Source organism: Pithys albifrons, chromosome 17 (genome assembly GCF_047495875.1).
Source record: "Pithys albifrons albifrons isolate INPA30051 chromosome 17, PitAlb_v1, whole genome shotgun sequence".
Classification (NCBI taxonomy): Eukaryota; Metazoa; Chordata; class Aves; order Passeriformes; family Thamnophilidae; genus Pithys; species Pithys albifrons.
This window is the reverse complement of record NC_092474.1, coordinates 5,681,630-5,706,641: the sequence shown is the minus strand read 5'-3', so window position 1 is coordinate 5,706,641 and position 25,012 is coordinate 5,681,630. Positions and strand designations below refer to the sequence as shown.

Here is a 25,012-nt window from a genome sequence, read left to right as displayed (position 1 = left end):
CAATCCGTTCTCTGTGTCATGGGAGGAGGTGACTCCTTTGTACCCCAGGAATGTGCACCACAGAGCAGTAAACAGGTCAGAAAATGCCTCATGTTCCTGATGAATCCATGGATGTTCCCTGAGGGGTGGTGTCATGGGTAAATGTTGCAGCTGCACCCACTGTCCTCTCTACACAGGGTTTAAATCCATTCTAGAAACTGAGTTTGCTGCTGGTCGTGGCTGATTTGGGGAAAGCAGGGCAAAGCATCTCCTTTTTCAGAGCCAGGATGTGTATATACAGACACATCTCATGGGGAGCTCACAGTGCTTTCTAGAAAAGGTTCTGTCACGTTCTTTGTCATCAGAAGCAATTCCTAAATGCATAATGTATTTTAAACTGTATTTAATCAACTTTTGAATGGCCCTGTCCAAACCTTGCCTGGTTTGAGGATGTGTTTCCATGAAGTTGTACACAGACACATCATAGGCTGCATCCCTAAGAGGGATGGTATTAATTTTCCATTTAAAAAAAAAAGGACACAAGTGTTGCAGAAATACAGGTTTTTCAGAAATATTTATTAAACTGTTAAAATGATTTACTGTCAACCAAAAAAAAATAAACCAACCCATAAAATGCCTGACCTGCACTTGGCAGGCAGGATTGTTATGCCCCTCACCTGCCACCATCCTGGCCCCTTTTCTAAAAGCAGATATTCCTTGAATACAGAGAACCAGTTCATGACAGACCTAAAGCCTTTACAAACACTCCCCTCTGGGCCATCCTCCCCGGGGCACGTGGGGGGTGTGAACTCAGCACTGCAGACATGGCAACGAGTGGTTAATGCCAGCAGGGCAGGAGGAGCTAAGGAGGATTTTGAGGTAATGGGCTACAGAGATGAGTGGGAGAAGCTTGTCCTGCTTAGTGCTGTGCTTTGATGTGGCTTTAGATCTGGCCTACAGTGCTGCCCTGGGCACCAGCCTGGGAGCTGCCTGTTGTCATAGACCAGCTTAGGCTTGGTCTGTGCAGTTCCATTATCCCAGCTCTGTGCTCTCAGCTGATTCCCAAAGGCCTGTGCTTACTCAGGCCCTGCTCTGGCATTGTTTCTGCTCCCTGCATCCCTTCTGAAGGTGCCACACGACTGGCCTGTCCCTGGCAGAGACTCCACGGGTCACCCAATCCAACATCCTGATGGAACTGTACTGTACTGTACTTTCAGTTTTCTTACTTGGAAGTGAATCCAGACCTTGGCAACTTCAGTATCATTAAATTAAGACCCTTCCCTCATTTAAGGATTGCTTTTCACTCCCTGGGGGAAGTGCTGCTGTTTCATGGGTGTTGCCACAACACACCCAGGCAAAAGCCCACCTGCCCAACACCTGCCTCGGGCGCTGCCGTCACCAGGTCCTATGGGTGTCTCCTGTAAGGCCACATGTCCCCCCTGCCCTGAGCTGCAGTGACACCATCCTGCTGGGGATGTTCTTACCCTCTCCTCCCTGGGCAGTGGCCTGTGGAGTGCGTGGTGCAGGGGGGGATGCACTGCCAGGGGCTGGACACAACAGTTCTGCTGGAGGGGAGTTTAGTGTTGTAAGTCTGACCAGGGCTGTCCCAGGCTCAGCTGCAAAGCAGGTTAATCCCAGCCCTGGCACATTGGCTGCCCAGCCATGAGCCAGCACCAGGGGAGCAGCCTGCACACAGAACTGAGTCATCTGCTCTGCCCACACAGTGTTCAGCCAGAGCAAACGTTTGGAGTTGGGGCCATCTCCAGGTCAGTGAAACAGCCAGCTGAGGATGTGCTTCCCTCTGAGGCTGGGCAGTTCTACCTAGACAGGAAACTGGAGTGTGACTTAATTAAAAAACCTGCCTGTGGGAAAGCTCTAATTCCTTTCCAGCAGCTGCCTGCTGCTCTGGGAAAGTCCCTGGTAAGAAGGAAAAACTCCCAAGAGTTGGGATTCCTCCCTGTAAGCAATTTGTTTTCCATTAATACTGCAGAACACAAGGCACGCTCACCTCATACATGGGCTCTTCATGCTTTAGGCACTAAAAGCACAAGGGAAATGTACACTCCCTGTCCCTCTCAAGGCTACTCCAGTTTGCCACTGTGCCAGGTGGGTTTCCAGGGGGTTCCTTCACAGGATGCCGATGCCAGCGGCACTGACAGGACACAGCAGAGCTCTGGGCTGCCACGGAGGGTGTCCAGCTGTCGTGTCCCTCTTGAAGAAATTCTCACAGAAATAAAAAAAGCAAACAACCAATAGTGTTAACAAACAGGGTGGAAGAGTCTTTGCCCTCTACTAGATACTGTACACTGCAAACAAACTTCTAATAATGGCACAGGTCCTTTTTTGGTTTAAAGAAGCTTGTGTTACTGTAGTTAATGCAAGAACAAGACCGTGGACTTGTTATTCAGCACAAAACAAGTCATCTAGAAGCTTCCACGTCTCAGGGTGTCAGCAACTGTTACTACAAAGCTTGGGCTGTGTCTGCAGCAAACAGTTCCCAAGTGAGCAGCGAGGGATCCCTTTGGGAGGGTCTGGAACAACCCCGAGGTGTGTGAGGCAAGACCAGTGAGGAGCTGCCGTGGTGCTTTACAGGAGCTTCTTGTTTCGACTCTGTTGGATCTACTGCAGCAAACAGGACACCTCAGGCTTCAGTCACAAGTGCTGCAGAGCTTCCTGGCCTTGTTCCATGTAGGAGTCATCTCTACTTGAATTTGACCATTCTCTAAAGGTTCCCTGGAAGTGAACGTTCTTCTGCGACGCCTGCAAACGTTTCTTATCACGGGAGAAGAAACTAAACCTTCCGGGAGGGGAGGGAAAAGAAAGGAGACTCTTTACCATCTTGAAAACACTTCAAACACCCACCCTGATACACAGCACAACAAAACCCAGAGCAAAATAAGGTTTGCATCTGCAAAAACTCAAGGCAGAGCAGCCTGGAGGGAGTGCAGTCAGGGTGTTGTTAGGGATGGAGCCAGTGCAGTCTGGAGCAGTTTGGCTGAGGAAGCTTCAGATAAGCTCTAAATGCTGTTGACTCTCCAAGGTGCAGGTGCCATTCAGATGGACATCCCCCTTCTCCAGCCCTCAGGTAACAAAGCAACACGATCCAGGTTAGTTCCTTGGCATGAGTAAAGTGGTATCTTTGGCATTAAATCTGTATATATAGATTTTTTTAGAGTGTCAGCAGGGATCTTATTCAATGTCTCCATTTTTTTCCCAAGTGTACAGATTTTGATACAGAGACTTGATTCCTGCAGGAGTAAGTGGATAAATGCACCAATGTGCACAGAGTTTGCAGGATGAAGGTCCCAGAGAAATGCACCTGAGTGTGCACGTCATTCCCTGCCCATGGCCTGGTGCCCCCAGAGAATGACGTACCTGAACCAACAGCCACTCCACACAACAACAAACTGCCAGCTAAGATACAGGTGGGACAATCCTTAGTATTGCTTCATTTGTATGGGATAGAGTTACTTGATTAGGCAAAGTCAGTGTTTGCTGTGAGTTCAATGTTAGTGCAGTGTTTGGGCCTGCTGAGAAATGGGCAAGTTGTGGTTGGTTCCAGTGACCCAAGGACAGAGTTGGCTGCGCATCCTTTTGCTTTCAGTGGTGCCTTTCAGGGCATAAAGGTGGTTGTGCCTGCTCTGCACCAAGTGTAACACAGCTGGGATCCAGGCCAGGAGCTGCCAAATGCTCCCACAGGAAGGGACTGTGCAAATGTAAACTCAGCTTTGGCAGGTGGTGGCACCTTGGTCAGGGCATGAACCTGAGGTTGAGCCCATGCCCGACTGTCCGCAGTGTCCTCCCTCCCTTCCATCCCTGCCAGCATCACAATCCCACATCCCAGCTGCCTATGCACACCCGGGAATTCTGCCTTCCATCCCAGCTGCCTGTGCACACCCGGGAATTCTGCCTTCCATCCCAGCTGCCTGTGCACACCAGGGAATTCTGCCTTCCATGTCCCCAGTCACACAGGAGGCTGGATTTGTCTCAGATGAGGTTTAAGGCAGCCTTCCTGAAAAAATATCCTGTCATACTTCCAGCTAAGCATGATGATAATTATTAACAGTATTAAGAATAATTATTTGTTGACTAGAAAGTTATATAAACCACTACCCAAGTGCAATGCCAGAATGTTGCCAGCAGCACCTGAACTTTTGCATTTCCTTGCTTCAAATGTGCAGCCTTGACAGTGAAATAAATCTTTTGCACTTAATTAGCCCCTTACTTTTCCACCACCTTCATCCCAGGAGCTCATGAATTCACATATGCAAGGTCTTTTCAGGGCAGCTGATAAAAGAAGCCTTTAGTGACCAAGGCTTTGTGCTGAGCATGTTTGGTCCTGCCTGGGCAGGGTCACTGTCTGGAAGGCCACACAAAGGACTCCTGTGTTTATGCAGCAAGTTTCAAATGTCAAAGTTCAGTATTTTTTCACTTTATCACAAAATTAAGCAAGAGAAAAATATGGTTGTAAGATCTCCAAAGGGTTTGGCTTTTTTCATTTCTCCTGAAACAATGAGAATTGTTATTATGTCTGGAAAATTCTCATGGAGGATGTTTGGGAAAAGCCTGTCTGTGTGGAGAGGAAGGGAATTTAAATACTGGGGTGCTGCTGTAAATATAAATCACTAAAGCAGCAGTTCTAAGGCAAAGAGACTTTGTATCAATAATTATCAGTACATCTTCCAGGGAGAGTCAAGAACTGGATGATAGAATGGATGAGGGAGTGTACACTCTATTCCAAAATACATGATTAGAGACAAAATATACAGGGCATAGATAGAAAGACATGGAAGCAACAGCCTGTAATTAACACTGGAAATTAATGTAGAAATCAGCCACTCCATTCTGTAGCTCCAAAAAACTGTGACAAATGACTAGAGATGAGTTTCTTAGAAAGCACTGGTGAGAACTGTGAGTAGCCACACTTAGGAAGCAGAATTAACAGATGCTGGTTAAAACTGCACATTGCACTGATTTTCCAAGGAACACTCACTGGTTTAGCAGGATAACATTAATTAGGGCAAAAATGTCAATATTGAGGATGAGTTGGGGACTGTGAGGAGCTGAGGACTGACTGGTCATTCTGATGGGCACTCTGGTCCTCTGGGATCCCCCAGGCACCAGGAGAATGCAACCAGCAGAGAGTGTTAACTCAGGGTCATGCAGGAGGGAAAGTACCAAACATTTCAAAATAATTCCTACAAGGGACACAAGTCTTCTTATGGGCTGCAAAGTGGGATCGTCTGGAATCAATCCAGCTGCTACCATGGGCATTATGGCTGTAAAGATCCTGGGCAGGAAAGTACAGACACAGAAGAGGTAAGACTGGAGCAAGGGAGAGAAAAAGCATTCCATTAAAAAGAGAGGCAAACATGATAACACAGGGTTACTTGGAATTACAACACAGGACACGTTGCAGGGAGAGGCAGATCTGCATCACCCACGACAGCTCTTCCTCAGGGGAAAAATCCTCTTTATCAAAAACAGTCATGGCACCAGTTCCAATTGCTTTTGGATGTCTAAAAGATACCACTTTTGTGTTGTCAGGCAGCTGCACCCTGGGTTGGGTTCCACCTCCAGCAATGCAGAGCAGAGAGCAGGTTCCATTTCCCCAGAGACAAACAGGCACAGACAGAGAGATGGAGGGTGAAGGTGCATGTTAAGAAACACAGAACTCTGCTGTGACTCCTGGGCATTGGCAGGAAAAGGGGGCTGGAGAGGACCAGCCTCACAGCTACAGGTTTTACAAACATGACAGTTGATGGTTTCAAGTTATAAACCAGCATTGCAGGTGAAACTGCCAACAACCCCCTGAGCACTCCGTGGTTAAAGGGCCTGTGTGTCTGTCCCAGAGAACCTGAGGTGCTTCACATGCAGGAAGGTGCCACTGCGGGCACCGAATGCTGGAGGGGAACCTGCAGCTGCTCTGGCAGGAACACTGGGGAGCTGCCCACAGCCAGACTGGCTCTCTGTGAGGGTTCAGCACTTCCTGAGCATTAGACAATCCATGCAGCTGAGAGAGCTGCGAGCTCCATGCCCAGCCAGCCCCACACCCCTTGCCAACACACCTCCAGCATACCTGCAACACCCTCTGCTTTCCTAAGGATTCTCCTCACAGGTTCTCCCTTGGGCCAAACATTTTTTTGAACTGTGGACTAATGTCAATTAAAGATTAGGTTGAAAGCACGAGAGTCATTTCACTTGTGACCAAAATCAACAGTCACTCGCTGCTGTTCTGAGGTTAAAAACAAAGACAAACTGGCAAACTCTGCTGGATCACTACCAGCAGCCAGGACTTCTATTTTTATGCCATGTGGCACATCCTGAGCTGCAGAACTGACACACACACACCAGTTTTTGTGGACTGTGAGGATAGGAAGAAAACTCCTGGCTGTTTGAGGCATGACATCAGTGACAAACAAGCACGTACCCTGCAGGAGAAAACAAAAGGGCGTTTTCTGCTCCAAACAGAGGGAGCATTTTTAATCCTTGGACTTTTCCTCCTCAGTAAAGCCTCTTGGTTACAATATTTCATTAAAACTGTCATGTGATGTGGGAGAGACAAACCTAGAAACCAGTGAGACTGAGATCAGACCTCAGAGTTTGCCCCAGAAAAACTGCTGATTTCTGTAACTTCTGTTTCCTCTCTTTCTGGGGGTGCAGCACAGAAGCACCTGAGCACATCCTGGATGGCACAGGCTGCATTTCCATGTGGCTCCTTCCCTCAGACACTGTGGTTAAGGGACAAAGGGCACATTGCCCAGCCAAGGATAAAACTTCCACTGGGAAGACCAACAGGGCCTCCTGGTTTTGCAGGTCAGCTTTAATCAGGAAGAAAAGTCTGAACAGAGGGAAAAGCAACCCCACTTTGCTCTGTAAAGGCTCACAGAGAGCAGCATTCCAAGTTTCCATCACTTCATTAGGTACAGGGAGTTTCTGTGCCAGGCTGTTTGTTGCCCAGGCAGCCAAAGGTCACCTGGTGGGAGAGGGAGCTCTGGGGACTGCAGGGGGTCACACAGGACACACACACAGATGCTGCACTGGGACTCTTTGCTGTCCCCAGCAGTGACATCTCCTGTCTTTTTAAAGCCCATCTACAAGGACACTGTTGACAACACACAGAGAGGGGAGGGAGCAAAGAAAAGAAACCCACTGCAGACAAATCCTGTCCAGACAGGCTGCAAGAATAAGACAAACCTGAAAACTATTAGCACCCTTCAGATTCCTCAGGCAGCCAGTTTTATCTTCCCTTATTTAATATGAAGGCTGAATGGAGAGAGAGCAGAAAGAAACCTGGGGACAGACATGGCAGCTAAAGGAGTAATTTCAGCTCAGGCAGAGTCAGAGGTGGTTCCTCACCAACATGGGCTCTTCCAGCTTCTATTTACATTTTTATGCTTCAAATCAAACATGGAAACTGCACAACACAAACTGCATGAGCTGAAACCAGCCATTCCCCACGACAGGGCAAGCTTTAAAAAGTATAAAATAAATGTAAAAGGAAAGAGAAGTTTTACAGTGGAGATCTTGTGTCACAAAGTTACTCTTTTTATATCATCGCAGTGGAAGAATGAAAACTGAAGTCCAAACTCAAAGTGCATTTTCTAGTCATGTGGGAGGAAGGGTTTTCTCAGCACAGGCAGAATTTGGAGTCCACTGAAAATAATCAACAGTGCCCTCCTGACTCTGTGGGTCAGTCCAGATCTTCCAATGGAACTGCTATTAAACCAGGACTGAAGGGTGTGGACATGGGGACAGGATGGAAAAGCTTCTTATGTGGAAACAAATGTCTGTTCTAAAATAATTTATTCTGTTAAAAAAGTTAAGCTTCCAGTAGCACAAAATTCCAAAGAGTTGCTTTAAGGTTAGAAGACTTAATCTGGAATAAATAAATGTACAGGAGGGACTTTCCACAGACAAACAGACTGTGATTTGATAATTAAGTGTACACCAGTAACTGCACCAGTACACCAGTAACCCCTGGCAGGAAGCTTTGGTTTCAGACAGCAATGTGAAGTACCTCAGAAGAAGGGGTTGGGTTCTTTTATACCTCCTCTCCAGCAGCAAATTTGCTCAGCAAACAGGTTTTTGTGCTGTTCCCACACTGCAACTCAGGATCTAAAGGCTTTGATCAACAGGGAAATGGGCACGGTGAGCTCATGGGGAAATGATAATCCCAGGCTGAAAGTTGTCCCAGATCCAGGCAAAAGTTTTCCCCAACTGCTGTTTCATATTTGCCAAGTGCTCCTTCAGTGTCTCTCCCATACACAGTAGGAATGTGGTTATCTGTATTTTTAAAGTCTTTAAAATTGTCCTACACATAAGAAACATTTAGTATTTGCAGACTATGCCCAGTACCCACAGAAAATATGCTACTTACAGTCTTTTAATTCCAGATTCAGGTTGAGTTGAGGGTTTTGACTGGATTATGGGGGGAGGTTGAGGGGGTCTGGTTTCTTCTTCCATTTCCTCACTTGAAAGAAAGAAAAGGTAATTAATGTTGTCCTTCCAAGCCACTTTAAATTCTACAGGTCAATCTGAGTACTGGTGATGAAGGAATGCAAAAAGATCTGTTCCAAACCCATCAAAATCAATTGAAGATTTTTCTGTCAAAAAGGAACAGCATCCAGAACTGGGTCTCCATTCAATATTTTCTTCCCATTGTGACAAAGAGAGGGGGAAGAGGAATAGATTGAATAAAATGTCTAGAATTTTCATTTGAGACCCATTCTTAGCCTCATATCTGAAGTTCAGAAGTATTAAATGTTTGTAATTCAAGACTCAGGGAAAACCTGGGAGTTAGGGAAAGATGTTTTTTCCCAAATTCGAGGTACCAGGTTCAAACCAAAGCCATATCCTTGCAATCTCTACTTAAGCCTTTGCAGAAACAGCAGCTTGTTGGACACTATTTCACAGCACATTTATTGCTTCCTGCCCTGCCCTGAGGCTCCCCTGTGTATTTCATGCAACAGGAGAGGCGACCTGACCTACCTTTTGTAATATAAAAGCTCCTCTTGAAGTAAGAACACCCTGGATTTGAGCTCGTTCCTCTCGTGCAGGACATCCCGCAGCTCCTGCAGGGTGAACCGGGGCCTGTTCGGGTCCTTCAAGTCCATTGCCATCTTTTCTGCCTCTGACAGGCAGTCCTCATTGTTTGGTTCTGCCTGGGGAGAGAAACCTGGGCTTTAAATTCATCGTGGGAATGCAGGTCAGAAGGTTTGGAGTATTTAGCAGAATATTCCCAGCCTCCTCTCAGCCCTATTGAATCCTCTTTTAAGGGAAACACAGCAAATTTTAAAGAAGGAAAAAAATGTAGAAGGAGTTTGGTTTTCACGTTAAAGACTTTCAGGGAGAACAGCTCAGGGATCTGATCACTTTGTTTTTCCTGTGAGACTGGCAGGGCTGGACACAGAGTCCAACCTGAGCCACCCTAGAGGTGATAAGGGGTTTTTGTGGATAAAATCCTGTGGGATCCAGACTCCCAAAAAGTCCCAAAATGTCCCATTTTAAACAAGCCAGTTTAAAGAATTCATTCTTTTAACAAATGGGGTAAATCAAACATCAGCCTTTTACACAAACACTGAAAAAGCAACGTAGCAAAGGTCATGCAGTTCCTTCCAGCTCCTCCCTCACAGAGATGGCTCCTTTGGATGTAAACATATCATGTGGAGATTTAAATTTATATCTCTCTAAAACCTTCATTAAAAAAGCAGGAGTGGTGTTAACACCAGATCTGGCTACAAAGTGGAAGCAAACTGGGGCTGAGGTGGTTATACACTTGTACCCTTTTCTCTTTTTGTCATCTAAGAGGATTTCACTGGCAGCTTGCAGGAATTTTATCTCCCACCACTGAGTTTCTGGGGTTCCCAATAAGCCAGAACTTGCTCTCCAGACACACAGTTGGGTTCCCAGGCCTGTGGGGCTGCCTCCTGTCCCTTCTAGCCCTTGCTCAGAGCAATGTGGCACAAACTGCTGTGAGAACGTGGTCTGAGCATGGGAGACCATCACTTGGGTCCTCTGCTGCTGTTCCATGTGGTGGCTGCACGAGCTGAGGAACCACAGGGTTCTGGGAGGGGTGCCTGGACTGGAGGTGCTGAGCAGCAGCTCCAAGCCTTTGGATTATCAATTCTGCAGGATTTATAATGACACAAATAAATGCAGGACACTCTGTTCCAGCAAAGTGCATTTGAAATGTAGCAAAGTCTGTTTGAAATGTGCTGCTTTTTGCAAGGACTGATAGAGGTCAGCACATGAAACAAGAGCTGCCAGGGCAGCAATCCTTGCAGGATGCAGAGATCAGAATCTCCAAGCTCCTGGGTGGGATAAAAGCTGGAAATCTGAGGAGCTGAGTACTGAAATTCCTACACAGTCCATTTTTTTAAAGCCTGATCTTACCCTCTTTTGAGCTTGTGCTTGTGAAACAGTTTTGCCACGTGGTTTCAGGTTGAACCTGCTAAGGTTGGTGCAAAGGGAATTCCTAGAGCAGGATTGTGAATTCCCACAGGAATTCTGTCCTGCAGGATGAGGCAGCAGAGTGATGCTCAGTGTTTGGTCAGCCCTTTCATCCAAACACACTCTTTTGCAGGGACTACAAGGAATAAAGATGGATGCAACCTAACAAGGTTACCCAAACACTCCTCCTCCTCTCCACGCCCTAAATTATGGTCTGAGCTGATGTGTCTCATTTTGGTTGTGTATTTGCCCCGCACTTTTACCCAAAGAAGCTATTTTTGCTAGATTTTGCTGGAATCAGCAGACACTGGAGCAGCCTGGAGCCAAGGCAAATGTCCTTGGCTGAAGCCAACAAGCAATGTCCATTCAGGAACATGCAGCTATTCCAGCTTTCTGCTTGCCACTGCAATTCCTGTCTAAGCACTGTCCTGGCAGAGGGAGCGGGAACGGCTCTAATTAGAGGAGTTGCCATTGCCATGGAACTGATGAGTTGGGGAGAGGTGAAGAATGAACCCTTTCTCTGCACACACTGAGGACACTTTCAACTCCTGCTGGCTTCAGGCCTGGGCTCCCCAGCCCTGCTCACAAAGCTGGGTGTCCTGCCTGCATTAACAGCAGTGAAATAATCCTTTTCATTATTAATACACTGCTTGCCCAATTCAGCAGTGACATGTCAACACAACACTGGCTGTCACATTCCAGGGGCACCAAGGTAGCCCATCAGCCTTTATCTCTGCTTCTCGGTGGATATTCCTCCTCCTTCCAGTGAAGTGGATGTTTTCTTGGATGTCTCACCCTCTGCTGCAGCATTTACAATGTGGAGCTCCTACCAGAGCATCCAAACAAACAGCTCTGTGTGACAGAGCTCCTCTGTGTTCTTACAAGACACCCCTCATCCCATTTCATATTCTTCTAGGAGTATCATTAGGGAAGGGAAATGCAGAGTCCTGACCCTGGGACTGCTTCTGACAGTTTGTTCCACTGTGGTTCATGTGCCACCACCACAGTGCACCCCTGGGACCAACCAGGCCTTGCACATTTGCAGAACTGGCAAAGCTGAAGCCACTTGTCAGCTGTTTGTCTTGGGAAAACCCAGGCTCTTTTTGTTTTCCTTTGGGGGCAGGGGTAGGTGTGTACAAACAAAATGAAGCCAAACATGCTAACACAGCCCTGCCAAAGGCTGGCTGCCTCCAACACCAACAGCTGATGCCCCAGAGATTCTGGATTGCTTCATGATGTTTTTAATAGAACACTCTCTTTTGAAGCAGGGATTTATTCTGCTATCTGGCAAATTCTGCTCTGCAGTGTGTGACCCAAAGGCTGTAGGATGAGTAGCCAAGTCCAAGGGGAGAGCTGTTCCCTCACTGCTGACTTGTGCTGCCACTCTGCCTTCTGCAGGACTGCTTCCCTCCTTTAGGAAGGAGGGGGTTGTTCCACTGGACCATCAGCCACCCTAATGGGGCCTTTCCTGTCACAGTGCCATGAGTGACATTGCTCTTGTCTCATGTCACACCCCAACACAAAGTGCTGTCCTCAGGTCCCACCACTGCCTCTGGTGTGTATCAATCCCATTTACCTTTATCCAAAGACGTACTTGGTATGAAGTCCAAAGCCTTTTAAAAGCCTGTTTAAAAGTGATTTAAAGCACCTCTTACCTTCACTTCCTCCCCATTGTGGCTCTCCTGGCTGCCCTCCCCCTGCAGTTTCTCTCGCAGCTTGCCCAGCTCTGCCCTCAGGTTGCCCATCTCCTGCTCCTTGGTTTGCAGATACGCCTCCAGCTCCACCTTCTGCTCGATCAGGGCCTTCCCCTGAGCCTCCACCACCGTGATCCGGTGCCGCAGGTCGTGGTTGATCTTCATCAGTCTGTTCTGCTGCTGCTGAAGCTGCAAAATCATCAGTGCAACAGGTCAGTGTCCACCCAGCCCTGGTGGCCAAATCCCAAACATCACCATAAAGAAAAAGTAGGGGTTGGATTTAATCTGGAGAATTCTCCTCAGCCCCAGATTAGATATCTAATTATCTACTACAGTTTCAGTCACCCAAATTTAATTGGTTTCTAGAATAAAGAGGCATTTTTTCCCAGCACAGGGAATTCTCCAGATAAAAGCAAATTCATCACTTCTGATAGTTTCAAAAAAGCCAAGTTCAAGGATAGGGTGGTTTATGGGATTCTGGATCAAATCTTAACCCAGAATAGCAGACATGGTAGAGGAAGTTTACAAGTCCTTTGCTTTTAGCTCTGAGGTTCTCCGAAGGCAGGATGTGACCTGCAGGGTATGAAGGGACAGCCCCAATTCCAAAGGCTGGGAATTTGTCAGAGGCACTTGGGCATCACCTATGCCTGGCCCTCAATGCACCAGAAAAGGCCCATGGCCTAAGGAGAGGAGGCAGTGTGAGGATGGGAAGCAAAATATGGGTAAGGAGGTCACTCCCCCAACACAGAAAGTGCCAAGACATCATGTGGTCCTGGAGTCACAGTGGAGTCTGTGATTCATCTGAGACTAAACCTGGAACAGAAAGTCACAGCTGACAGAGGCAACCTGGGCTGAGCTCAGGCCCTTTCCTCCCAGCCCTTCCCATGCAGAGGAAATCCACACCATCCCTGGCATGGGAATGTGTGTGTGGAGGCCCTGCTGCCATCCCTGCAGATTCAGGAAGCCAGGGAAGATCACCTGTCCTGTCCCCATGCCAGGTTTGGTGGCCTGCTCTGCCCGACCATTCCAGACACTCCACAGCTCTGCTGGACCCTTCAGCTACAGGACTGATAACCTGCCTACACTTCCTACATCCCCTTCAAACTTGAAACCAGGCTGTGGAAGCAAAAGTGAAAAAGAAGAGAAACAGGAAGACCAAGAGCCACTTACAGCCTCTACATCCTCGTTTTTAAGTCCAAGTTCCCGGTCCTTTGCTCTGATTTCATCCCTCTGTTTATCTACTACTTCCTTCAGCTTCTTCATAACTTGCCGCTCTCTCTCCGACATCCCTGGTTAAAAAAATGAACACAGAAAACAAACCAAGGACAATTAGGAGCTGCTGAGGCTGAGAACAACAACAGTGAGAAATATTTAGGTAAAGACTCTGGAAGTTGCCTGCTGGTAAAATTACAGAGCAGTTGGAAGATGCTTTAAAGGTTCCTTCAAGGGTGACAGAGAACACAGATGACACAATCCACTCCATACTGCACAGAATCTCCTTAAAAAAGGAACTGGCAGTCCTCAGAAACATTTGTAACAGTGCAGTGCCACTGCTGCATGTTGCTGCCTGAGTGGTTCTACATCAATGTTCACACTAAGCCCCAGGGAGTTTAGTTATCTCTGTGAAAATCTGTAGAATCAGCTGGCCAAGACCCTGTGAAAATTGTAAAAAAGATGGTCTGGATCCTCAGCAAGATGTAAACAACAGCCACTGTTGTGGATTGCACCTGGATCCAAACCAGCTGAGGAGCACTGAACTAGAATGGATTTTTTTGTTGAAACCCAGTTTAGTGTTGGGTGAAAGGGAGATGAAGCAGGACCTCCAGAGGTATCCCTGCCCTGAATCCAGAACCAAAACTGACTCTGAATTATGGTCACATATTCTTCCATTTGCCACTACAGAGATAGCTGGGAACTGGTGCTGCAGTGATGGGCTCTTTGGGGCAGCCACAGAGCAGAGGATTTAACTCAGTGAGAGGATGAATCCCCTGCTCTGGCTCCCCTGATAATGGCACAGAGATGTGTGGTCTGATGGCCCCCAATTATCACATAAAGCCACGCTACACAACATGCCTGAAGATGAAACCCTGTCTGGCTGCTCTGGCCCAAGTCCAGCCCAAGCAGGAGCTCGAACCCAGGGGCTGCTGATAATTCTATTACCTTTGGCAAAGTGTTTCATTGTGTGGGTTTTCAGCTTCTTGCATTTACAAACTGTGGGTGGTGATAATTCACTCCCCTCTCTGGGGTGGCTGGAAAGCCTCTTCCTTTTTAATATACTAAACCAGTTCCTACATCAGAAATACATTCTGTATGCATCAAATGCATCCAGCCAGTCAAGTCTCCACTTTCTGACATCAGCTCAGACTTTCTGGTTTTGTTCTTCCCTCATCAGAGACACCCAGAGCTGCTCCATAAGGGAATTTGGCTGCATGCCTGCAGAACTCCAGCTCACAGCTCAGCCAGTGTGAGCTGAAGGATAACACAGCAGGGCAGGACAAGCCTCAGGGAGGGACAGAGAGGGAGCCCCTGGTGCTGTGCCCTCCTGCAGCAGCTCTGGGCTCCCAGGCAGGCAGGGAGGGGTAGCAGGGAAATCAGGGCAGCAGCAGCTCTGAATCCTCCCTGCTCAAGGACCAGGCTGTGGAACTGCAGAGAGCAGGGAATGCTCTGCTGGGAAAAGGACTGGGGGTCACGGCTGGCTGGGAGTTTGGTTCACAGAACATGTTCCTGTCAAACCCCAGACAAGAACTGTCAGTGACATGGTGTTCACATTCTAATGTTACATTCTCATCTCTTTTAATTCTGTGCTACATTTGCCTGCTCTATTTCTGGACCCTGGCCCTGATCATGCCTCTGCTCTGGGTTCTAGTTCTTTGCAGGGTGATTTCAATTCTTTGCTGTGGTACCAGCTCATACCCAGCAGGGAGGACAGACTGCCACTTAACTCTTGTGAAAGATGCACACTCTGTCCTCACACACAGGTCTGGCACATCCCTGCGTCCACAAACCTCCCCACAGGTTCCTGGATCCAACCCCTGTGCCAGTCTCAGGGCTGAAACATCACCTGTATTTAAAAACAAAAAAGTCCCAAACTTTGCCTTGAACCAAAGGCACTGCAGCAAAACTTTACACAGGTAGTTCCACCCAGAAGGAGGCAGGACTGGTGAGTGCAGCTGAACCCATTAGAACTTGTGAGGTGCTTTCAGATCTCTAGATAGCAGGTGCTATTTAAAGAATAAAGTACCATTTCAGTGCTGACTATTTTTCCTCCCACTGGGCTCATTTTTCTCCCTAACACTTGGTGAACCTAAAATGCTCCAATTGTGTGCACAGCTCACTACAATTTTTATTTCAAGAGGAGGGAAAAGGGAAGGTGGGAAGCGTTTGCTAAACAGTCACATCTCCTTCCATTTCATTTCCTCAGGCACTGGGAAGGAGAAGAGGGAAATCACTAAGTGCCCTAAATGTAAAATCATTATCTCTAAATGATTCAAACTCTAATAACTGCAAGATCTTAAGTGGCACACCCAGCCTGCTTCCCCAGGCACATCCTATGAGCAGCTTCCTGTGGACTGCTGTGATCACAGCATTGTTCCAGCAGGAGAAAGGAAAGCAGCCAGGACGGGGGAACACCAAAGAAATAAAGAAAGTGAAAAAAAAACAAACACCCTTTATGTTTAGGGGTCTGTTTAGTGTTGTGTTCATACAACACCCTCACTTCAGGCCAAAGTGCCAGGCAGGGTCAGTGGCACCTGAATATTCAGACAGAACAAGTTCAGCTCCACTATGGAAGGGCAGTGCAGGTTCTGCAGCACAGGAGGGTCACACAGTTGCTGCCTGTCCCTTCCCACAGCCAGGCTGAGACAGCAGCTCCCTGCTGCAGTGACACACAGCCTGCTCGTCCTGTCTGACACACTTGGATCAGGTTTGCTTGTGGCATTTTCCTGGGATATTCCACTCAGTCAGCACCATCAGGCAGTGCTCGGCCTGAGCTTGGGAGGAGTCGCCTTCATGGGTGTTACAGACTCATCTTTAACCCCTCCTGTGTGTTTTGTGTTGGTCCTTTCACAGGAACCCTGCTCTGCTCAGCCTCTGGATCTTGCACACCCTAATCAGTGGCCCCTTGTGCTAAAAACCCTCCTGTCCCTGGAGCTGCTGATCCCTGGGGCCAGCACTGAGGGGACACACGGTGACAACCCCGAGCCGTGCTGAGGTGGCAGCTCTGCAGTCTGGGCACAGTTAGTCCAGCTAACACAGCTTCAAAACCTGCCTCTCTGGAGTCCACAGGCATCAGATCAAAGGATGGAGACTGAAAAAGAGCAGCAGGGCTGCTTTCTGACACTATCCAAACAAGTCATTTGAGACAAATCTATCCCTGCTCGTTGATGACAACATTTTCTAAAAGGAAAACAGTTTGTTATAATAGATTCCAATAATACGATCAAGTTGATACAAATTAATGTGATTTGACTTAAACTGGTGATTTTAGTCAAACAATATCAGTGATCCCAGAATCTGAAGTCTGGAGTGGGTTTATGGGTTTTGTTTGTGTTGTTATGCTTGGGCAGACACAGTAAAAATAACACAAAAAGCACGTCTGGCATTTGCTTGGCTGGCTGGATGTGAGGGGGATGGCTATATTTAAATGCAAGCACATGAGCTGCAGTGAGCTGGATAGCCATTGGAAGGCAAAAAGAATTTTAAAAAAGGAAAAGAAAACAAAGGGGAAGCTGGTTCTCTATAACAAGATGTCAGTCTCCATGGTCCATGACTCACTGCTGCCAGTCTGAATTTTAAATGCAGTTTAAAAGCCTGATGTTGAGCTACTTCTTTGCCACTAATTGACTCCTAAATTGAAGTTTGTTGCATTTGGTTTCCAAAAGGGGTTATATCTTGAGAGGTTTAACAATTGTTACTTTATGAAGGTTTCCTTATGCTCTTCCCCAGGGCAGGAGGGCAATGCTCAGCCTCGGGGAGGGAGCAAGTGCAGCTTCCACAGCGTGGGAGTTTCATCCACCTACAGCAAACTTCCACCTAATCCCACCTCCAGTGTCTGGAAAAGGATAACCCTTTGTTCCTAAAGCTTTACTGTAGAGCTGCAGTGGCTCAGCTGGGTGCTCTGTTTTCAGCCTGGTCTGTCACTCTGCACTCACACTCAGGACACCATGAAATGGAATCTCACAGCCTGGAATTCTGTGCTGGGAACAGTGGAGCACACGGAAATCTGCTCCTCTGCTCCTGGGATAGAACTGTGGGTGAGAGCTGAGCCCAGCAATCGTTTCAGTTGTTGCAGAGGAATCTACCTGTGCTTGCAGGTATGTCTTGAACTTCCTTTTGCTGCAAGAAAGTCACCCACAAATGGGTTGTTTCAGCTCTTTAGGATTCACCCACTCCCTGCACTTCTTCACTTATTCCAAATTGGCTGTAATTCCCCAAAAAAATGAAGGAACCCTAAAGGCAGATAAAGCAAGTAAAACCAGTGCCTCCTCTTCCAGGAGAATATCATGATTTCTCCTAGAATATCTCCATACAATTCAGGCAAAGAAATCTTGATGTGCTACTTTACCAACAGTTATCCCGAATGGATCAACAGTTGCATTTGTTTTTGTGCACAATGGTGTGAAATAAATATGTTGAATGGATTATTCTGTTTGTATTAGAAAACATAAGGAGGGCTGAAGAGTGTTTTTTGCAAAATGAGAACTAAAAAGGGTGTCTAGACTTTAGTTTCAGAGATGCTTCTCAGACAAACAAAAAGTTGTTCAGGCTTTTCTTTCCCTCATACCTTCGCTTGCTATCATGTCTTCAGTACCATCATGTATTCAGAGATTTTTCTATTCAGGTAAAAAAAGCAAGCAAACAAACAAACCTCCAAACCGCAGACCTCCATTAATTTACAGGAAAAAAACCCACACTAGAATATCCAGTCAAAATATTTTGATAAAGTATTGCTTTTTCTAACAAAGCAAGTACTGAATTCGAAGTATCAAACTTGCCTTCATGCTTCTGAAATTCCTCTTCTGTGAAATTAATGTCTTTGTGAGACAAGTTTGTCATCAGTTGTTTATTCTCCTCCTGCAGCTGTGCAATTTGGGTAAGAAGGTCCTGTGCTTCCCCTCTCCAGACATCCTCCACCAGTTCTAATTCCTATAGGGTAGACCAGGATAACACATTTATGTTTTTAAACATGTTAAGAGTCTTTGACTGGATTATTTACAGATCAAACTAGTAATGATACTACTATGAATCTTATAGAAAAAAATTAAATGAGACTACTTTGAGTTTCTTAGAAAACATCTGCTTTTCTAATGCTCCCATCACGAAACCAACAATCAAAATTCCCTTTTATTTTTGAGTGTAAAGAGACTATTCTGAGTTGGAAGGGACCCACAAGAATCATCGAGTCCAACTGTTAAGTCAATGGCCCACGTAGGGGATTGAACCCATGACCTTGGCATTATTACAACCAAGTTTTAACCAACTGAGCTGATCTTTTGGGATATGCTGAATGTAAATACATGAGGAGTTTATTCCTGCTGCAAATATTTGTGATGTGCAAGTTACCCAAAGGATGGCTCCTTATGCCCTATTTTGCTGTGAGGACCAGCTGAAGGGGGCTGCTGTGTTAGACAAATAACCAAACATGAGAACAAGTCCCTCCTGCACCCCAGGAAGCAGCTGCAGAGCTGTTCTAAATGCCCCAACCCCACCCCAGTGAGGATCAGGGAGTCAGGGTCAGACAGGCTCGTTCTGACCCAGCAGCGTCTCTGCTCTAAATTTCTGTTATGAAACACGAGTGTAAATGAAGGAGTGTGGGATCCAGTGCAGCAAAGCCAGAGCTCCTGCTCCACATGGGAGACACGAGCCCGAACTGTGCTGCTTCCCATGCAAATGGTTCCCTCTGGAATGTCTGAGTGGCATCTGTGTTAGCGGGGCCAGGCAAAACAGCTCCCATTTGTCGGGACACTCTGTGGCAAGAGCAGCTGTCACCAATACTCACAAGGGTCAAATTAGGACAAAAAGTATAAAGTCCTCAAGAAAAACAGTTGTATTTAGAGCTTTGCCTGTTCCAAGAGCTTCTCTGTATTCCGTAGTTGTGCAGTGGGGGGCATTCCCTGCTCCATGTTCACGTGTGTGCTCCAAACAAAAAGCTGCCTGCAGATCCCTGGAGCTGGGCTGAGTCACGGCTGCCTCTCACATCATGCACAGGCCCCTTTCCTACCCAACAACAAAACACAGCCAGATAACAACACAGCCAAGCACAGCTCGGGGCTAAAATAAGCTCTGCTGAGAGATTAAAGAGTGGCTCTGTGCTTTGAATGGAGACTCTGATAATGGGGAATCATATTCCTGGGGTCCAAATGCCATTTTATCCCAGCATTTATTACTGTATTGCTGCTAAAATTGTTGCAGAAAACATCATATGGCAAAGAGACAGCAAGTTACACAAAGGTGTGGTAAGCTGTGCAGGTTTAACTATTAGAAAGGACAGAAAATTTCATTATTCACCTATTTGACTTAAAAGTATCTTGAGAAAAAAAGCAAATTTGTAATGAAATTGATATTGCCAAATACCTGGACTATTTACAGTGATGCTGCCTGTCACAACTCTGGAGCTAAAATAAGGCAGTGACCTATTTTAGCAGTAAAACAGCACATTCATCAGCTATAAACATACAGATAAAACCAAACCAGAATGCTCACAAACCCCCAAACTATCTAAACTTACATCATTTAGGTGTGGCTGCACTGTAAACACACAACTATTCCAAGGTTTGCCCAGGAAATCTTTGTTAGAGAGCCCAGTGAACTGGAGCAGAGATTGACTTCTGACTCCTCATTAGTGGAAGCAGCAGCCAGGGAAGGCAGATCTACACCTGGTGCCAGCTCAGGGAACCCACCAGCTTTACAGGCAACACAGAAGAGCTGAAATCTCCTAAACTGATGCCTGCAAGGACCACTAAAAGCTTGTCTGGGTGGGATTTATTGGAGGCTTTTGGGTCAGAACTATTTCTCAGTCTGACTTTTTGTGCTTGTCAGCACCTGTCCTGTGAAAGAGCCTTCAAGTCCTCACACTGGAACAGAGAAGATGGGACACCACAGTTGTAGAGGGAACTGGTGCACTGGGAATCAACTCTATTAAAAAAATACATGTATGTATCTTGTACTTTAATTTCCTGTTAAAATATTGTTCCACCAAAGTTTCATGTGGATTGTCTGAACACTTCTGAGCCACCTCAGGACTCAGAGAAGCTGACAGAGCAGCTGTTTGACTGCAGCGAGATCAGCTGACACGTTTAGGAAACTTTTTAACACTTTTAAGAACTTCAGAAACATCTACACAGAACAACTTGTACACTGACACGGGGTCAGTTCAGTAGCCACTTCACTGTGCAGCATTTGGGAAATACCCAACACATTTTATCTGTTCTCTAGACCTTCCTTCATACTCTGGAGGCTTATCAAGGCTTTGTACATGGAAGATCTTTTACCATCCTTTTCAGAGACATTGCCCTGAGACTTCCTCTGCAAATTGTTGCAGGGATTATCTTGGATTTTCCATATGCTAAGTGAAAGTCCCCTAGCTGACTCTTTTTAAAACACAGAACTTGATTTATTTGAATTAAAGCCAAATCTTGAGGTTTGGGGTCTCTCTTCCAGAAATTCCCTGTCTCCTGCTTATTGTGATTCTGTGTGTGCAGGCAGGGATGGCAGGAGGCAGCAGTGATGATTTAGCACAGTCACCAGAAGAACTATTCCTTTAAATCAGCTATCCCGATGGTTTAGAGTGGATCTGCCACTTTCATGGCAGTGACTGGAGTGTGCTGTCCTGTCACAGGAGGGTAACAGGATATGGGAAATGATCTCTGCCTTGGGCTTTCACAGGACTGGGGTCAGGGAACACCATGACCACTCCAGAACAAGACAAGCGACATCCTGCCATCAGAGGATGGAGCAGGAATTTGGGAGAGTGCTCTCCCCTACTCTGCAGCTCTAACACTGCCCTGAAATCACTTGGTCCTCCATCTCTCTCCTATGACTTGCCTACTCGATGCGCGTGCCAGGAAAACTTAAGAGTGCTAAATCATTCCCACAGTCAGAGAGGAAAGTGTATTCTTGTCAGTGACCTTTCCTGGCCTAGCAGGAAGCAGCACTATCCTCTCGTCAGGAGCGGGGATGGAGCAGGAATCCTAATCGGGCAGACACAAGGGGCAGGAAATGCAGTGACTGTGGAAGGGGAGGAGAAAGGGAAGGAGGGAGGAAACTTCCAGGAGGGAAGGAAACACAAAACAACAACACGCCCAAACCCTCAGCGACGCTAAGGCAGCATCCGCGCAGCGCCCGGGCCGTGCCCCGCCCGCTCCCCCGCGGCATCCCGGCTCCCTCTTTGTTTTCCCGGCGGCTGCGGGGGGTTTGGGCAGCGGGTTTGGGCTCCCCCCAGCCCGGCTGCGTTGGGCGGGGGCATACCCGCCCCGCCGCGCCCCCCGCCCGCACCTTCTGGTGCTTGCGCTCCTTCTCGATGCGGTCCATCCTCTCGAGGCGCAGGCGGTCGAGCTCCAGGCGCAGCTCCTCCATCTCGGGGTTGATGTGGTTGCGGCTCACGAGCACCTCCAGGATCTCCAGCACCCGCACCACCTTGGGCATGAGGCGGGCGATGGCCTCGCAGCCGTGCTGGTCGATGACCCGCTCAAACTCCTGCCCCACGGCCGAGGCGATGTCGTACACGTCCATGACCGTCAGCTCCGCCGCGTTCTTCTCCAGGGCGGGCGGGGCCCCTCCGCCGCCGATGCCGTCCATGGCTCTGCCGGCCCCGCATAGGCGGCCGGGCGGGGCCGCTCCCCCCGCAGCCGCTCCGGGGCCCCTCGCCCGCTGCCCCGCAACTCCCGTGAACTCCGGCGCGTCTCGGCCGGGGGTGTTTAAACTTGGCCGGGCGGCGCCGGGGGAGCGGCGCCGAGAGGCGGGCGCGGCGTCCCCGCCACCTCCGCCCCGCCGCCCGCGGCCAATGCCCGGCTCGGGGCGGGCCGGGGGCGGCCCCGCGCATGTCCCCGGTCCCCGCAGCCCCCGGGACCGACCCGCCAGGAGGAGGAGAGGGGCAACCCGTGATCCGCGGGGCTTTGTTTTCCCCGGGCAGAGCAGAGCACCTTCGCCAAGCGAGGAGCATCCTTGTGCCTCCCGCTGCAGCGGCGGGAGCGCTCGTGGTACCGGGCAGGAGAGCCGCGATTCTGCGGGGGAAGAGCTCAAACCCGCCCTGCTGGGGTCCCGCACGTGCGATGGCCAGCGCGGAGCGGGTCCGCAGCAGGTGTGCCCGTGGTACCTGACGGCGAGCGCGGTGCCCAAAGGAAGTGCCCAGGATGGAAGTACATCCCAGTACCGGGATGGAAGCGGGAGGATGTGCCCCTGCCCCAGGAGAGGATGGAGTCGATGGATGGTGCGGTCACAGGGAGTGCGGAGAACAAGCCGCTCTGCAGCACAGCGAGGGGTTCGCACACGGCACAGCATTAAGAGTTTTTAGCTGCACATCTTTAGGGGTTTTAGACCCCCGCTCTGCAGAACAGTGAGGCTGTTTTCACTGTGCACGTGTCCAGATGATCAGTGGAGGTTTTATACACACAGGCAGTTTGCTGGCATGAATCCACTTACAGAGAATTTAAATTAAACAAAAATGTATTTTTCTAGTCGAGCTTTTCAGTATTTTTGCTCTCAGGTGTGACTGTGCACATTTAGATGCTTTTATTCTCATGGGGTTTAGGAAGAGGTTCTTCAGGTGAGGCTCTACAGATGAGTTAAATGTGCCTGGAAAAGATGAGTTAGATGTGCCTGGAAATAATTTTAGGTCCCAATCCTGCCACTTGCTGTAAGCAGAGTAGGAATAATGCAACGAGCAGTAGTGTCAAACACTGGAACAATTCAGAAGAAATAACACTGGAGTTGCAAAAGCCAAGCTTGAAATTGCTTGAAATGTCCTGTGTTGTGAGTACAGCATGAATTATCTGCCTCTGGCACATGCAGGTGAATGGGAGGGGGTGAATGATGAGAAGCGCAACACTGTGACACCCAGACAAACTTTCCCAGGCAATTCTGTCACAATCTTCTGCTGTCATGAGGTACAAAATACCGATGTTCCTCATGAGCTGCCATTAAGGCACCAGGGCAGCCCTTTGCATCGTGATGGGCAGCCAGGGGGGTGACAAATCCATCCTCAAACACCAGAGCTTGGCATTCAACTGCCTTACAGCAATAACCAGTGACATCCAGGGAAAATACTTCTTTATATTGTTCATGAAACTCCTACACGAGTCTGGAACTCCACAGGATATTGCACAAAGATCCAGAGAGAGCAGAAGGATGAATAATGTGAGAGTCATCCTTTCCTGGCAGAGGTGCTGATGGATGTGTGAGGAGGGGGAGCAGCCTGAGCGGGACGTTTGGAGGCCCTGCAGTGCCTCAGGGGAGCGGCTGTGCTGGGAAATCAGCGTTTTGTCCAAGTTATAGAGGAGAAAAAGAGTTTATGCCACAGGAATTCTGCATTACACGAGTTCATTGTTATGTACTACTGCACGTAGAGGGGAAATGTAGCCATGGTAGGAACATGCGAGTGGTGAGATTAAAATTATTGCTGAGATAGATGAAAACCCAGCAGTTTGTGCTGTGGGAAGCATTAAGTTCGATGTTGGGTTGATCCAGACTCTTTGCAAACGACTTGGCAGGGAAAGTCTCTTATCCAGCCACATTTGTGATCTGCAGCTCTTCAGGTTCTGCTTCTCCTGCTGGAATCTTGTCCACACGTGTCCACACCCTGTGCCTGCACTGACACAGCAGCTCTGAGGGCGCCTGTTGCCAAACCCAACACAAAAATGTCACTGGAGAGCCCGACTGTGCTTTAGTCTCTCTCTTCTGCAGGTCATTAAACAGCTCCTCATGGAACAGGCTGCCTCAACTGCACGAATTTTTGTATTTCTGGGCGGAATGGTTAATTGAAAATTAGCATTTAAGTCATGCAAGGAACAGCTTTTTACACAGTTACTCTTGGGTGAGGCAGAAGCTGAGCGTGTCATGGCTGTTTCCCTGTGTGTGAACAGCCACGGGCCATGGAGCATCCCTGGCAGCTTCTTCAGCGCTGGCTGCTCCCCAGACCCCTCCCTGGCTGTGGCAAGTTTGGGTTTCTCCGGCTCCAGGAGCAGCGGCCTTGGCAGGGCTGCAGAGAGCCGTGGTGACAGCCACCTTCCCTCCTCATTCCCTCTGGAGCTGCCTGGACCTCCTCAGGATCTGCCTCATTCCCTCATCCCCTGAGAGTCCCCCTCACTCCTTCAGAGTCCCCATGATTCCCTCAGAATCTGCCTCATCTGCTCAGAATCCCCCTCGTCCCCTCAGGATCCCTCTCATTCCCTTAGGATCTCCCTCATTCCCTCAGGAACCCTCCCCATTCCCTCAGGAACCCTCCCCATCCCCTCAGGATCCCCCCCATCCCCTGAGAATCCCTCCCATCCCCTCAGAATCCCCCTCATTCCCTCAGGAACCCTCCCCATCCCCTCAGGATCCACCCCAGCCCCTGAGAATCCCTCCCAACCCCTCAGGATCCCCCTCATCCCCAGGATCTCCCTCATTCCCTCAGGATCTCCCTCATTCCCTCAGAATCTCTCTCATTCCCTCAGGAACCCTCCCCATCCCCTCAGGTTGCCCCAATCCCCTGAGAATCCTCCTCATCCCCTCAGGTTCCCCCCCATTCCCTGAGAATCCCTCCCATTCCCTCAGGATCCTCCCCATCCCCTGAGAATCCCCCTCATTCCCTCAGGATCGCCCCCATCCTCTCAGGATCCGTTTCCCGCCTCCCGCGCTGGCCCCGCCCCGTTGCCGGGCTCCGCCCCCTCACCGCGCGCCCACCGCACCTC

At 48.5% G+C, this 25,012-nt stretch overlaps 1 protein-coding gene across 2 annotated transcripts; it reads right to left on the bottom strand.

The window, feature by feature from the left end:
* Positions 1-534: 534 nt before the first annotated feature.
* Positions 535-24,540, bottom strand: RILPL1 (Rab interacting lysosomal protein like 1). 2 transcript variants are annotated; one of them, XM_071572240.1, is made up of 7 exons: positions 21,618-24,536; positions 18,119-18,269; positions 13,296-13,414; positions 12,087-12,314; positions 8,971-9,143; positions 8,360-8,452; positions 535-2,776 (listed from the first exon to the last, which is right to left on the bottom strand). In XM_071572240.1, exons 1-7 carry the CDS (start codon positions 22,620-22,622, stop codon positions 2,632-2,634), a joined length of 1,914 nt encoding a protein of 637 aa, XP_071428341.1. In that variant the 5' UTR covers positions 22,623-24,536; the 3' UTR covers positions 535-2,631. The 2 variants fall into 2 exon arrangements, with proteins under 2 accessions (XP_071428341.1, XP_071428342.1); XM_071572241.1 differs by lacking the exon at positions 535-2,776 and adding an exon at positions 2,787-5,269 and having other exon boundaries at positions 21,618-24,540.
* Between the last annotated feature and the right edge of the window lie 472 nt (positions 24,541-25,012).